The sequence below is a fragment of the Pteropus medius genome, unplaced genomic scaffold (assembly GCF_902729225.1).
Source record: "Pteropus medius unplaced genomic scaffold, Ma_sr-lr_union100, whole genome shotgun sequence".
NCBI lineage: Eukaryota > Metazoa > Chordata > Mammalia > Chiroptera > Pteropodidae > Pteropus > Pteropus medius.
Genome location: NW_024349800.1, coordinates 29,742,886 through 29,758,571, shown reverse-complemented (window position 1 = coordinate 29,758,571; position 15,686 = coordinate 29,742,886). Strand labels below are relative to the sequence as shown.

The window sequence follows — 15,686 nt, the reverse complement described above, 5'->3', positions numbered from 1 at the left end:
TACTTCTGACGTTACCGTGCATTGGTCAATTTCTATCATCACACATCTAAGGAAAATACATTTTACATAAAACTAGCATGAATTCTAACTTGCTTTTTCTATAATAATTTTGTAGTCTCCTATGCTGAGCATACATTATTACTAATTACTATAACTCTAAAAAGTAATTATTATTTACATTTTATGCATAGGACAGTTGAGGCTTAGAAGTATTAAACAGTGCAGGGTTACAGACTGAAATTCAGGTCTGACCATGACGGTCTCACTCTTTCCTTTATACCATGTTTTGCATTTAAAGGAATATATAGACACTCAAGTTTGCTTCTTAACCAGCTTGAGGATGCCAAATAGTATTTCGCCCTTAATTTAAATAACTGAGAAGCAATTTACTAACCACAAGCAGAATTATATACATAGACCAATAAATTCCAGTGATAGATTCAATGATAGGAGTAAATCATGTTCTGTTTAAATTGCAAATTGTGTTTCCTAGAAGCTATCTATATTGTCCTTCACTTTGAAAATAAAACTGTAACTCGATATAGTTATAGATACAGATATATAGATATACCCGGATAAAACAAAAATCAACCACAATGAAAAACTGCAAATCTTCCTAATAATTCAGGGCTTTGTAAGTTTAATGTTGTAAGTGATGTTAGAGTTACTCCTAAAAAAGATCCAACAGGCACTTAAAACATAGTATCTGACCCCAAAAGTTTAAGAGAAGCCACTAAGAAAGACAGTAACAAGCTTGAAAATTTTTTTTGTAAAGGGACAGTATATATGATCCACTGAAATTCAACTGTGAAGTAAAAGATGCCATTTTGTGCTATCAAATAATTTTGTGGTAATAATTACGTACTCCAAAAGCCCCCAAACTTGATTCTTCCTCTGTTCGTTCTAAGAATGTACACACAGCTGTGATTACAAACCAAGTTTAATTAATAAACTAATAAAACTTATTTTCATAACTGTTCGTTTAATGCTTCAAGATAGTTTTATCAAATCTTTTTCCTTCCATTATTTGTTATGAAATTTGAGTTCACTTTAAGTGGTCTTTTTTACTATATTAAGTATCTTCAGGTAGAAATGTTTCAATATATTGCAGAAAGGTAAAAACTACCTATGGTTATTTGTTGCCGCCTAAGGATAATCCAAATTTCTCTAAGAGAATAGTGAGGTTCAATAATCACCGTACATGCCTCATTTACAAATTAATTAAACTCACCCATTTACTAAATAAGTTCATGGAGTTTTCATTACTTCCTTTAATCTCACTAATTCTATTTCCGGCTTTATTAGAGGACAAAAAATACAGGAGAAAATAATTCCAACTTCCCACTTCCAATTTCAAACCATAATTTTCCCTTCGCAGGAAAATTAATGTATGTAGCTCATTCCATTTTCTCTAAGGCAAAGCTAAATAAGTATCTTCTAAGCATGTTACATGTTCTAAGCCAATGATTCTATCTACCTTCACAAACTTTAACAATCTTCAGTTGTAAAGGATATCACACAATAAGGATTCTTCCTATAAAGTCTATATTAAAGTCCTTATAAAGTCTAATAAATTTTGGTAAGCATGTAATTTGATCAAGACATACATAATGGAAGCTTAAAATTAGCATACACATTGGTTCAATGTGTTATTTATTATGGTTTAAATTTTACTTCTTATTAGCATTCAAGCATTATAAGAAATAGGCACCAAATCTTAAAAGTAGGAAATCGCTGCTTAAAATCCTATTTTCTGCATATAAAAACTAAATAAAAAACATTGTTCTCTAACTCTAGAAATTTGAAAAGCTTACCAAACTTGAATGGGGGGGAAACGAAGCAAATTACCAGTATGAAAAAAAAAAGAGAATGAACTTCATTAGTAGGTAGACTAGTTATATTTACACTTCCATAACCTTGTACACCTATTATATATACTCAATATAATGCTCACTGAATGGCTAACAGTATAAACAAGACAAAGTATTCATATCACTGACCAGAATTATCTATTTTAAATTAGAGTACTTAGGTGGAAAAAGTACACAAATATGTGTACAACAAAGAACAACTATAATTCCTCACATTCTTATGAAAAACCATAATTTTAGCAAATCTATGAGTAGAAATTTCTAAGCCTATCTCAATGCCCAACTCTTAATAATAGACTTGCAGGAATATTAATATTTGATAATTTTTTAATCTTTGAGTTGCTGTGAGGTCCTTAAATGTGAAGAGACAATAGCATTTTAGTGTTTATCGATACCTTACATAAATGTCTAAGAAGTGACTGGATTAAAAATTTGAAAGCCAAATTTAAATATTTATACATTTTATACATACACCCACACCCCACACACAGAAGCACACACCCAATAACGTAAATCAGCATTGTCCATGATAAAACAGAAAATCTGGTCTCAGAATACTGCTCCAAAGATGCAAAGAGAAGCACTGGTTAAATTAAATAACATCTTTTAGCCTGAATTTTAGCAAGAGATGGGATCAACTGAATAAATAAAAGGTAACCTAAGGGATACCTACAGTCCAGAATAAGAATTCTACTCACTGCTTAAACATTTTTCTTATGTTGAAGCATGTAATCCAATCCCTAAGGATGAAGAAAAATTATACTCTTGGTCCACAGAGTTCCCCCTAGGTTTAACCTTTTGACAATACTACCTTCTTTGATAGCTGACTACAGCCTCTTTTGTTGCAGAGTGAGGACCATACAAAAAGAAATACATATAACATGTTCAACAAGATACCAAAAATAGACTCTAAATGAACAAAATATCAAAATATGGGTCATTTTAGCTTTTATATTTTTCAATCTTTGTTCAAGTACAAATACAAATGTAAAATAAAAACAAAGGCCCTATGCTACCAGCCATGTGGTTATGAATAATCTCTTTAGTTTTCTTAGTTTCTTTACCTGTAGAAGGAGAAAGCTGGAAAAAATGACTAATAAAATGACTCATCCACAGGTATAATCTAAAAATCCTGGATTTATAAAAGTTGCTTAAGTTACTTAATTGTACCTTTAAGAAGGGGTAAGATAGGGAATCCCTTTTCTTATTCTTCCCACTTGAAAAAAACATTTTAAAAAAATTCCAAGAATGTATGTATAGGGTTTCAGGCCCGGAGTAAACCTGGCTGAACATCAGAGCTCTCAGCCTTTTACTTCATGGAGAAGCTGTGCAGGGTCAACAAGGAGACCCAGTGATGTGAAGCCACCACTGCTTTCTGCCTTCAAGGAATTTATAGACTGGAAAATGAGCCAATATATACACATACATGATGATAACAGAAGGCACAAAATGCAAACCAAGAGATGAGAACACTGGATTATCTCCACCCAAACGATGAGTGAACACCTCAGAGAGGACTGGGCTTTTGTAAGTATATCCTGGGCAAAATGAAATGGGGCAATGGGGCATTCCAGACAGGGAGAAAAACATAAGCAAATGCAAAAAAAACAGGCAAGTTTAAGGGAGTAAGTCCTTTGATGTAGCTGGAAACAAAGTAAGGGAGATGGGAATATAAAGGTTGGGACTAGACCATGGAATGCCTTTTAAAAGTCCAGGACAGACAGTATAAACTTGACGTGAAAAATAAAGAAAAAACTAAGTGCTATGATTAGAGCCACCCCTTTAGAAGATTAATGTTATTTGGTTATGACACATAGGATTTAGTGGAAAAATCAGTAAGGACTGCTGGTAAGCAATCAGGAATACCCAACTTGGGTAAATAAAGAAAACTGAGTGGATATTTCCACTGTTGCTCCCAGTACTTAACCATCCAGGACATTAAACCATATACTGGAGAAACATTTGCAAATTTATTCTTTTTAAATGTAAACCTGGTTCTCATCAAGTAATTTATTTAAAACTACAACAGCTATCTCAGGAATAGTTAAAACCATCAAAAATGCATATGTAATATTTAATCTTGGCCAAGGTTTCAGGACAGACACTCTCATAGATTGCTCAAAATCAATGGTACAATCTTTCTGGAGGGCAGTTTTGCAATGTGAACCAAATGCCTACATACTATATTAACTAGCAATTTGAAAATAATCATGGAAAAAAACAAAGGTTTATATTCAATTATATTTATTTCAGCATTGTTTATACTTGTAAAAACTTTAGGAATAACCTGAATATTTAATTATATGGAATTAATAATACATACTTGAAATACTATAGCCATTAAAACAATCTGAAAGCTATTTCCCCATTTAGTGGGAGAAAAATAATTACAGAAAAAATAAACATATTAAACCCCAACACATACACACTGTTAAAAATATGAACCCAAACCACTCTAAATGACGTGATGAATGCCTAAAGATTGGCTTTAGAATGGAAAGCAGGGTCTTCCTCCAATCAATAGGTCTCTTCATTAGTTAATGCAAAAGTCCCCTTCTGACACATTTTTTTGGCCTTCCCAGGGGTTAAGAAAGGCATTTATTTTAATCAGCAAGGCCCTTGCTCCTCTCTACCTGAATGTCAGTGGGTGCATATATACCTACACCCACATACTCAGTAACCTTAAGCTTTTGAAGAAATGATAAGTGGCTTATCAAAAGTAAAGATCAGGAAGCCCTACAAGAACCTCTGCAAGGGAGAATGTTCCAGAAAATGTCCAAAGTCAGTATGTCTTAGGGTATAGTCAAATACTAGAAACGTTTCTGTCCCCATCCTACAAAAACTTCTCTCAGAGGTCAACTATACAACTATAGCATGTAAACCGCCAAATCCAAAAAGCACTAGTAATAATGGACAGTGCCGCACATATTCCTAAAATTCAACAGGGTCCACAATCATTTCTCAGTCTTCATATTAAACAGCTTCTCTGTAGTATTTAACCACTCATTCCTTTTTTGAAAATCTCCCTCTTAATATCAGTGAAACTATACTTTCCCGCTTCATTACTGCTCTGATTGTAACTTCCTGATCTTTCCTGATGATGCACATCCCCACAATGTAGGTTTTAGGCTTTCCTTCCTTAATCTTCCATTCTCTCTATGCAAATACAGTAGTCCCCGGTTTCAGTCTGAAAATATTAAATGAAAAATTCCAAAGATAAACAGTTTAAGTTTTAAACTGCACGCCATTCTGACTAGCATGATAAAATCTCGTGTCATCCTGCTCCATCCTGCCCAGGACGTGAATCACCCCTTTGTCCAGTGTATCCACGCTATATTAACTACCTGCCCATTAGTCACTTAGTACTCATCTCGCTTATCAGATCAATAGTGGGATCTCTGTGCTTGTGTTCAAGTAACCTTATTTCAATTAATAATGGCCCCAAAGCACAATAGTAGAGATGCTGGCAATTTGGAAGTGCCAAAGAGAAGAGAAGCTGTAAAGTGCATCCTTCAAGTGAACAGGTAAAAGTTCTTGACTTAATAAGAAAAAAATCGTATACTGAGACTGCTAAGATCTATGGCAAGACCAAATCTTCTACCCATGAAATTGTGAAGGGAAAAGAAATTTGTGCTTGTTTTGCTGTCACACCCCAAACTGCAAAAGTTACAACCAGTGTGGAAAAAGTGCTTAGTTAAGATGGAAAAGGCATTAAATTTGTGGATGGAAGACTTGAACAGAAAACATGTTCCAACAGCAACGAGTTGTGACAAAAAGCATTAAACCTATAGGAAGACGTTAGCAAGGGATCCCCTAAATGAGTGACCACAGATTCACATATTTTTATTACTGTATACTGTTATAATTGTTCTATTTTATTATTAGCTATTATTGTTAATCTCTTACTGTACATAGTTTAAAAATTAAACTTTATCATTGGTATGTATAGAATAAACAGTATTATATAGGGTTTGGTACTATCCTTGGTTTCAGTCATCCACTGGGGGTCTTATATTCTCCAGAGGTGAGACTACTTACTGAATCCTCACAGTATTCATCTGTCTCACTTGGCATTCAATTGTCAATTTTTTATCACTAAACCTGTTATTATTCTGAGCTTCAGAGATGTTCTGTCATCACTTCAAATTTGAAGTTTCTAAAACTGACTTGGCATCATTTCTACTTACTTTAGCTGTCTTTAATACTAAAGCAATAACATTGCCAAAGTTTCACTCTGACTGACATTTCATGTTGTCCTTTAAGTCCCTCCTTCAACCTAGTCCCATATATCTATGTCAAATGTCAAGTATTCCTTCCTTGACTTTCTCAAATCTGTCACTTCCTTTTCATTCCTATTTCAAACACTATTTGCTTTAAACCTGGGCACATAAAGTCATCTTAACAGTTCTGTCTCCAATTTATTTTATATAGCACCCCCAAAACAGTTTTCACACCTGCTACCATTTTGTAACTTTCTACTTTAAAACTTCCACAGGCTCTTTATTTCCTTTATGATAAAATCCAAAACTATCTTCTGCAATCTGGCCTACAGTATCTTTATAAAACCAGATAACGTAAAAACTGGAACCCCAGAAATCATGCAAATGAGGAAACTGAAGACCAGAAAAGGTAAATGTCTGGCCAAAATCAAAACATACCAGAACAGAAACTTAAAAACATATGTCAATATTTCCTAAATTTACCTCATTATAACATGAATTATACCAGCATGCTTAATATACAGAGTGCCAGGCCTCTCCTCTGTAAATTCCGATTTCATAGGTCTGAGTAGGATCACAGGAATCTGGATATTTAAGAAGCACTAGGTAATTCTCATCTTCAGGGAACTCTAAGGAAACCTGACCTAGATCTTGTATATCTTCTTTATTTTTTGACCATACCTTATCTTTAAACTACGGTCCTATAAATATTCGGTTCTATCCAGAAAGCTCAATTCAGTGCCTCGGTTATACCTTGTTTAGGGGTCCCCATCATTCTTTCACCCCACCCACACCTACTCCTTCTTTCTTATTTTAAGCTCTTCAAAATCTTTTCACTGTCTTAATGCTTTCCATGTAACCCCAATAATCAAGTACTATGTAATTTCATTTGTTATAAGAATCTTGCTATGGACTAAAGAAAATCCAAAATGAAAAATATGTAAAATAATACAAATTATTAATATTGGTCTTAGCCTGAAAGAGAAAATGTCTTAAATATTAATCAGCAAAAAACCCAAAACAAAAACCTCCAAACTTTTTAAAATATTGAAATCAGAGTATCTCTAACTTCTGTTGTATCATTATACTTCTTCACCATTAGATGACTGGATATGCTTCAATCATGAATGGCTCTTAAGGGGGTGAGGGCAGTAGAAAAATTATCAGCCTAAAAATACTTAAAATATACCTAGAACCTAGATTAGATTCTTTCCTCCAGTCATACACTTTTCGTGAAATGAGGAAACATTCACTCCATGTCAGCTTCAGCTTCTCATTGATTTCCATTTAAACCATAACCTATAATCTACAATATTAAAATTAGCTGATAAGGAAAATGTTCATATGTAACTTCACCAATGAATCAGAAAAATAGGTAAAGTCAGTCCTACCAAGAAAAAAGCCAAAGGCAAGCACTAAAAAATATTTGGCCACTATACTCACATACAAAGTGAGGCTCCCCAGAAACATCGAGTAAATCTGATTTTATATTTAGTGCCTATAAATAAAACATCTCTAGTGTAATATGGACTATATTATATTGGATCTTAACATCTCCTGTCTCAAAATATCCCTAAATTAATTCAGCAAATAAAGAATGATGTTATTAAACTAAGATTCAAATTATTAATACAGGGCTTGAATAGTTGCAGAGTAGGCCCTGATGTGACTTTTCACCTATTTTTAAAACTTGTATTTATTGTATTGTTATCACTACTATCATTTTTACTTATCAAAAACTAGTGTGTCAATTCACTTTTCACTTTGTAATGCTAATAGTCAGAGGGATGAATAAAAATCCTTCTTTATTAAATTCACATGTAAAGAAACCATAAAGGCAAAAAGCCAAAACTGTATTGTTTTCTATTCTTTAAGTTGTAACTATAAAATCTTTCCAATGTCTCTCAATTTTAAACTCATTTTTCTCCAATTTCTTTATTGAACAAATTTTTTAAAGGATGTTGTGAAGGTAACTGTAATTAACTCCACATATTGCTTTTAGAAACATTACCAATCCTGCTACCAATTCTGCTGTAGAAGAAAATACATTTTTTTAATTATAAAACTTGAATACGGCCAGAGGAAAAAAAACTGTATAGAATTTCTACGTGGATTACTTAAGAATAGCTCTAAGAATTTTTAAGAACTTATTATAAGTGGTCAGATATACAGCCTACCACCTTCTGTGTTTTTTAAATGGCACATTTAACCATCTATATAATACTTTTAAAATATTCATTACAGTCAACATTTTACCACGTAAGGGCTTAAATTCTTACACAATGATCCACTGAGACTTGAAAGGATCTGGGCTTTCGAGGGGGAGGAAAGGGGATCAAGATCAGTGATTGGTTATTACAAGGACAAAGGTTAGTGACTTAAATATAGACATGCATTACCAACTAACTACTCAGTATACATTTTAACCATTTCAAGATATAAAAAACGTAATCTAATTAAAAGCAGATTGGTAATAACTTTAAAGGATCAGTAAGATTTCCAAAGAAGAAAACAGGCTTACTGCAAACACGGTAATTTGCTACCTACGAACCTTTGGATAGAATTTCAACTACACCAAGTCAGCTTTTTAAAAATATACTTAGTCACAGAAAATACGTCATTATTGAATACAAAGATAGCTATATAGATTTATCAAACCAAAGTGGCCAACAAATGAAATATGTTAAAGCTATACTGTTAACAATGTGCAAGATTAAAGAACATAACCTAACCAACAATAGGATTGCAAAGATTAAACAGAACAGTGGAAGAGAACAGCATGACATTTTCTCATACATAACCAAATGTAAAAACACATTTGAAAGAGCTGTTTTAATCCTTTACTCTTAAACCTTTCAGAGGTTTCATTTTCAATCCAAAATATATCTAAATTGCAAAGCTTATTCATAGAAATATATTACTGATCACATAAAAAAATGAATAGGTTAAAAAGCAGATATACCCTTGTCCTTCCAATTTTTCTTCTGACCGTCCATCTCGTCACGATCTGCCCTCCAGATGCAAATATCAATTATGCATACCAACACAAAAGCTGTAACTGCAAAAATCTACTCCTTGAGACATGAAATATCCGTTTCCTCAACCAAAGTCTGCAGTCTCCTCTGCTGCACAACTGCAGCAGGACTGAAGTCACCTGACGTCTTCTGGGTGTGGAGCAGTCTGACGCAGTACAATCTGTAACTAGGCTACTAATACTCAGGCACTCCTGCCTTCCTTCTATCTGTTTATATTGTTCCAGTCTTTTGTATGTTGCTCATACCAAACGGAGGTACTTTTGCAGGGGGAGGGGCGGGCTACCAAAAGAAAGAAAAGAGGGTTGTTCTTTTGGCAGAGTTAACCACTGAATATACTGAAGTATACTTAAAGCCACGTGCAGGTTTGGGTTTAATTTTTTTTTTTTTTTGACAGATGGGTGACTTATGCTGCTGGTTTTCAGTTTTATTTAGAACTCTAAAATCAGTGGTTACCTGATAAGATAAAAATGGACTGAACCAAAGAAGGGTAACAGCTTAAATTTCAAGCCTGGGAAATGCTGAGTCTCTTCCTACTTATTAAGACTTAAAAGCATTCAGCACTTTGCACCCTTATGAGGGTCTAAGTAGAGCATCACAAAGTGAAATTATTAATATTTACTGAATATATGCTATTTTAATTATGGAAACCCAGAGACTTATAAATACACTTATTCTCAATCATTACCTGTTCCAACTCAGTCTTTCAATAAATATCTGTTAGATACCACTGCAGGTACTATTAATAGACTTTAGGCTTGAGGAGAAATATTCATATGCTAATTATATCATTTGCCTCAGATAAATGATTTAAGACCAAACTAAAATCTAACTGATAAATACAAAAACAAATGCATGTACAGAATTTCTGAAATTTTTGTTCAACTTTATAAAACTGGCATTAATTCCAGTACAGATTATGTATTTACTAATGACCCACAACTGGTTTAACTGATACTACCCTTTGACTAAACAAAAAAGGCAACACATAATAAGCTAAAATATTTTTAAATGCGTGATATGATGAAGTATGTTAAGTTATGTAGCCTATGTACAAGAGTACATACTTCTTAAGACTATACAGCTACACTGAAATAGGTATATTTTCTGCTGTAAAACCGTGGACTACAAAATCCTACAAAATCATTAATATCAGAAGTGGCCTGAATATCAATGCCTCAGTTCTCTATTTACCTCTCTACCTCCAAACATAAATAGAGCAAATTTTAAGAGAGAGTCTAGTATTCTCAGCTCAAGTTAATATTTAACTTTAAACTTTATTCACCAGACCCTTGCACAATATGATATTTGAGAACCCTGTTACCAAGTCATATCATGGCTAAAAATGTCTGACCTCTCCACGCAAGTCTGAAATCCTAAACTATTCAATAATTACAAAATATTTCCAAAACAGCATTTTCTAATAATGAATCCTAATAAACCCCTTAAAACTAAAGGCCAATAAATACTTCAACATTAGAATAAAGCATTCAAAAATAGCACCCAAACACTGTTTTCAAGCCAGAGATTACTTTACTAACAGGAGAGGAAAAAAAAATTAAAAATTTGATTTCTTGAGAAATGGGTATTTACCGTTTATACTATTCACATCTTCTTGTACTTAATTTGGTTGGACAATTTTTAAAAACAGTCAGAGCAAGAAAGTGTAAGAATACCCATTCATCTAAACATCGAATATACTTAATAGCTCCACTAACAGATTAAATATTCGACCTTACATAGTGATATCTAATCTTTAATTTTTATGACCTTTGCAATTTAGACTATTAAAGCTTACAGGGAAACTAATTCATATAAGTCAAATGAATTTTCCCCATTTCTTTCTTAGTAAAGTTTTAAAACTAGAGTTGTTTTAAGTTTGGTAAGCCAAGCAAAAGAGTGTTTAAATCTGAAAATCTCGACGAGACAAATTTATTAAAAATATAAAGCCATATGGGGTATGCTTATTGTGAGGACCAAATGAGTTAGTGTATACAAAAAAGGCTTTAGGGACATGCCTGGCAAAAGTAGGCCCTATGCAAGTGCTAGCTACTTACTATTATTATGCTAAACATAAGTTAAACCACAAGGGAACAATGCCCTTAAAATATACCTAAGCCATTCAATTCTAGGCAATAACCCAATACCTTTCTAAATATAGGTGCCCCTCTCCAGAAATATTTGTGCTTTGATATATAGTTGTTAGTCTCCAGCTGAGAAAAAAATTTGTATGGATAATATATAGGTCGTATTCCACATTAAATCCCAACTTCGCAGGAAAAGAAACTGTTAAAATAATTTGTTTCCTTCAGCTATTTAACATTTCGTTTAAAAAAATGAAAAATTCTTTCTGTGACAGTTTTTAAATAGAACAGATAAATCCCCAACTTGCAAAACAGCACTTTGATTATTTCGGACAGGAACGAATCTCCCCTTAAAAGGAAAGGCTTCTTTCCAAAGGAGGGGACCACGGAAGATTATTTATAGTGGAAGCAAATAAAAGTGCTGTCTACATTCTAAGTCCTATGCATATTGTGGGGAAGGGGGCAGGGAGAAAATACTCCTTTCCTGAACTGAGTATCAACCTTACACAGAACTTTTGAAATCAACTGTTCAAAGTTCCCACTCTTCAATGTCCACATCCCAAATACCTCTCCAAAGCATGACAAAAACCAATGATGGAAACCTCCCCAAGTACATCCCTAACTCCCTTCCAAAGGGTACCAACCATGCTCTAAAATTCCCTACACTGTTTCTCTTCTCATGTCTCAAATCAAAACTCTTACTTTCTTGGTATACTTACCTCATTAGAAAAAGCTTATGATTAAATCAATTCCACTAATGAATAAAAGCTCCTTTCTCTATAACCCTCTCATGAGTGAGTGAGTGAGTGAGTGAGTGAGTGTGTGTGTGTGTGTGTGTGTGTGTGTGTGTGTGTAGTTTGTATTCAAGTGGCAGGATTTCAGACAGTAGAGGACTGACTATATTTTGGAATAAGCAGCAATATGTAAGCTCTAAGACTGCCCTGGCCAGCTCTCCCCAGATATTCCTTTTCCATTTCTTTCCTTCCTCTACTTCTAAACCCCAGAGAAACTCAAGTTTTTGTTTGCTTTGTTTTCTTTACAATATTTAGAGATAAAAGGCAAGAAGGTGGGAAAGAGGGAGTTATTTGGATTGAAAGTGTTACTAAGTTGGGGATTGTATATAATTCTTGATAGCTAAAATAATTATTTCTACTTTCCGGCAATAGAAAACGGGATAGGAAAAAAAAAAGAAAGAAAGAAACAATTATAGCTACACAGTAGTTTTAAACTAACTTCATATTCTAATTATTCTGAGCTATACAAAAGTATGACACTAAACATACATCTCATTACTGAAAGGTATTAAATAGCTATGTTTAATACCATATGTTGTAATATAATGCCCTCTATGGACTAAATCATAGCACTTCAACATTAACATCTGAATTGAACCTTAAGACATGGAGAAAGACTTTAGTCTATAAAACGAATAACAACCTAAGCTTAAAGTGGCCAAAAAAAAAAAAAAGAGCATTATAAAGTCTATAAAAAAATTTCATATAAACTGCTAAAAATGAACACTAAAATCCATAAAGAAATTCAAAGTGTTCAATGAGAACTTATAAATGCTGATTTCTTGTGTAATAATCTAAAATAAACATGTAGCCATTCCAAAAGATCCAAAGCATTTTTAAATTTGGAATTAAAAAATTAATGGTTATTAGGCTATGAACAAATCTTTTAATAAAACTTTTGTGTTTTCATTAAAATGCACAGAGTATGAGGAAATTTTTAAGGTAATTTCATAAAGTTTGTAACAGCATGATTCAAGCATTTGTTTGACTCAGTACAGTGTGTCAAAATTAAAAATCCTTTTATAAAGTCATTTTTTATTAAATTGATTAGGGTGACATTGCATAAAATTATATAGATTTTGAGTGTACAATTCAATAATGTCAAGTATATTGCACTGTGTGCTCATCACTCAAAGTTAAATTTCCTTCCGTCACCATACAATTGACCCCTTTTACCCTTATTTACCTCCCCACTCCTTCCCTCTGGTAATCACTAAACTGTAGTCTGTTATAAAGTCATTTTCCGTGTGAAGCAAATACCCACAACTCACTAAATTTCTCTACCCAACTGAATATATTCCATATGGTCAATTGTAAAGCATTCCACAGACCTCATTTTCTATCTATAACACTAGATGGCACCAACACCCATAGTACAGCTGACTGTCCTACCCAGGGTATGTAATCTGGCAAAAACGGTGTTCTCAATTTTCTGTGTTCCTACGCTCTCTAGGATTGTTGCTTGGTACTAGGGAACTAGATCAGAGCATGATGGAAGTAGGAAAACAACATAACCACCACCAAAAGCATGGGGATAAAATGATCTCTGATCAGAATTCAAAATCAATTTCGAACAGATCAGAACTAAATGTAAAAATAAAACTATAAATAAGTAAGTAAGAATTATAGATTTTCCTATGTGAAAATTTAAAATGTCCACTGAGATGTAAAATAAAATTTCCTTGGAAAACTGTGATAAGAGTTTACATCCTTTGTATATAAAGAACTCCCAAAATCAGAAAGAGATGAGCATCTAAATTTTAAAATGGGCAAAGGGTATGAACAGGCAATTCACAAAAGAAATACAAATAGCCAATATATATATGAAACATGTTTACCTTTACTAATAATAATCAAAGATCAAAACAGTAAGATACCACTTTAACCTATCAAATTAATAAAAGTATTTTGTTTGTTTGTTTTAATGTATTGTATTGTTTGTTTTAATGTATTGGTGGTGTTAGGAGCCAGGATTCTCACTAAAGAAGGAACAAACATGAAATGAGGCAAAAAAGAATATTCTGGGATATGGAAACGGAGGATGTGAACTTGTGGTTTCCTAAGAATGTGTGTGTGCTTGTTTATTTGTATGTATTTATAAAAGCATTTCCTAGCCTTGTCCCCTGAAAGGGCTAAAACGGAAAGACTCCATAGTAGCAAGGAGCACAATTAGATCCAACTCTTGAACTCTAATACCATTCCCCACTAAAGGAATCAGGGATCTTTGAAGAAATGGCTGATCCCAGGGCTGGAAGCAGAACAGGCTTAAGAGGAGCCTATCTGGTTATGCTAGGTAGTAAGAAGTACTTCCTTCTCCACCCCAAAGAGGGGGAGCTGCATGTCTTTGAGACAATGTGAAGAGGGGGCTTCCAAATCTGGGACAATTTACAAACAAAATAAATAAGTGCAGTAATGAATTATAAACCATTGGTAGGAAAACAGAAATCCAGTGATCCATACTGATAATTAATTAATTCATGGAAAGAGGGGCTCTCGCTAACAGCAGAATGCCAAAGGTTGATTGATAAATGTAGAAGGAGTGTTGGAATAGAAAAATCATCATTTTGCCACCATAATGGTAAGGAATGAATCAAGCAAGAATGATCAATGGATACTAAATCTTGGGACGAAATTTTGATGGGGAGCAGGATATTTGCATGGTCTTGAAGTGTCACCCCTCAGACTGCTTATTAGTTGTCAGTGAGGAAGAAAGACAGTAATTATACAATAAGAAAATCAGGGACCACCTTGACCAGATGGTCAAAATTAACCTCATCAGTGAGGGACTGATGGATAGTGGGGACCTTCAGATATAATACCATGAGAGGGACACTACACATCTTCATTTTGGCCATGAATCCATAACCTCAATCTAACTGTAAGAAACATTAGACGAACGCAAAATGAGGAATGTTCTATTAAAAAAGAAGAGGGGGAAAAGGGCCTGTGTTTTTCAAAAATGTTTATGTCGTAAGATAAAGACAGAAATTGTTCTAAACTAAAGGAGCCAAAAGCAACATGATCACTAAATGCAAAACTTGGCCCCAGACTGGATCTTGTAGTAGAGAACACAAAAAAGGACGTTATTAGGTCAAGTAACACAACTGGAATATGAATGGTAGGTTAGAAAAAAGTACTGTATCGATGTAGATTTATGAAGTTAATAGGGGGACTAAGGTTATGTAAGAGAATACCCCTTTTGAAATATTTAGAAATAAAACAGAATATATATAACTTATTCTCTAATGGTTCAGGAAAAATAAGGATGTATTTATGTATTCGAATCTAGTTATTCTTTAGAAAAAAGAGATTATAAATGATACAGTGAATGGAGAAAATGCTAAAAGGTAAATTTAGATGAAGAGTACAAGATATTCTGTGTATTTTTATTTTGTAATTTTAATTTTGGGAAGACTGATTTTATAAGAAAGATGAGCAAGTTATTATGATGCAGAATTCAATCCCTTATTGATATTTTTTCATGACATATTTCATCCAAAAATATCAGTATATATTTTGATATGTAACATCCTCTGAAAGTTGTATGAGGGCAAGACTTTGTAATACCCTCTCAGGGTATTATACCTGGAGGTACTCACTTCTTTTTATCCTTGGTCTTCGCCCGCACTATCATCACCATGCTGCTCTGGGCTTCTCAGATGCTTCTTTTTACTGTTTTCTCCTA

General features: G+C 33.5%; 1 protein-coding gene across 4 annotated transcripts in view; it reads right to left on the bottom strand.

The window, feature by feature from the left end:
- The window catches only part of RTN4 (reticulon 4), a 66,523-nt gene that overhangs the window by 24,795 nt on the left and 26,042 nt on the right, over nt 1-15,686 (bottom strand). The window contains exon 1 of one of the 4 annotated variants that reach the window (XM_039887161.1): nt 9,054-9,391. The exons of the other annotated variants lie outside the window; for them this stretch is intronic. Within the exon in view, the coding sequence (XP_039743095.1) occupies nt 9,054-9,087 (34 nt within the window). The 5' untranslated portion in view covers nt 9,088-9,391. Of the gene's footprint in view, nt 1-9,053; nt 9,392-15,686 lie in introns of those variants that run through there. 4 annotated transcript variants of the gene reach the window in all.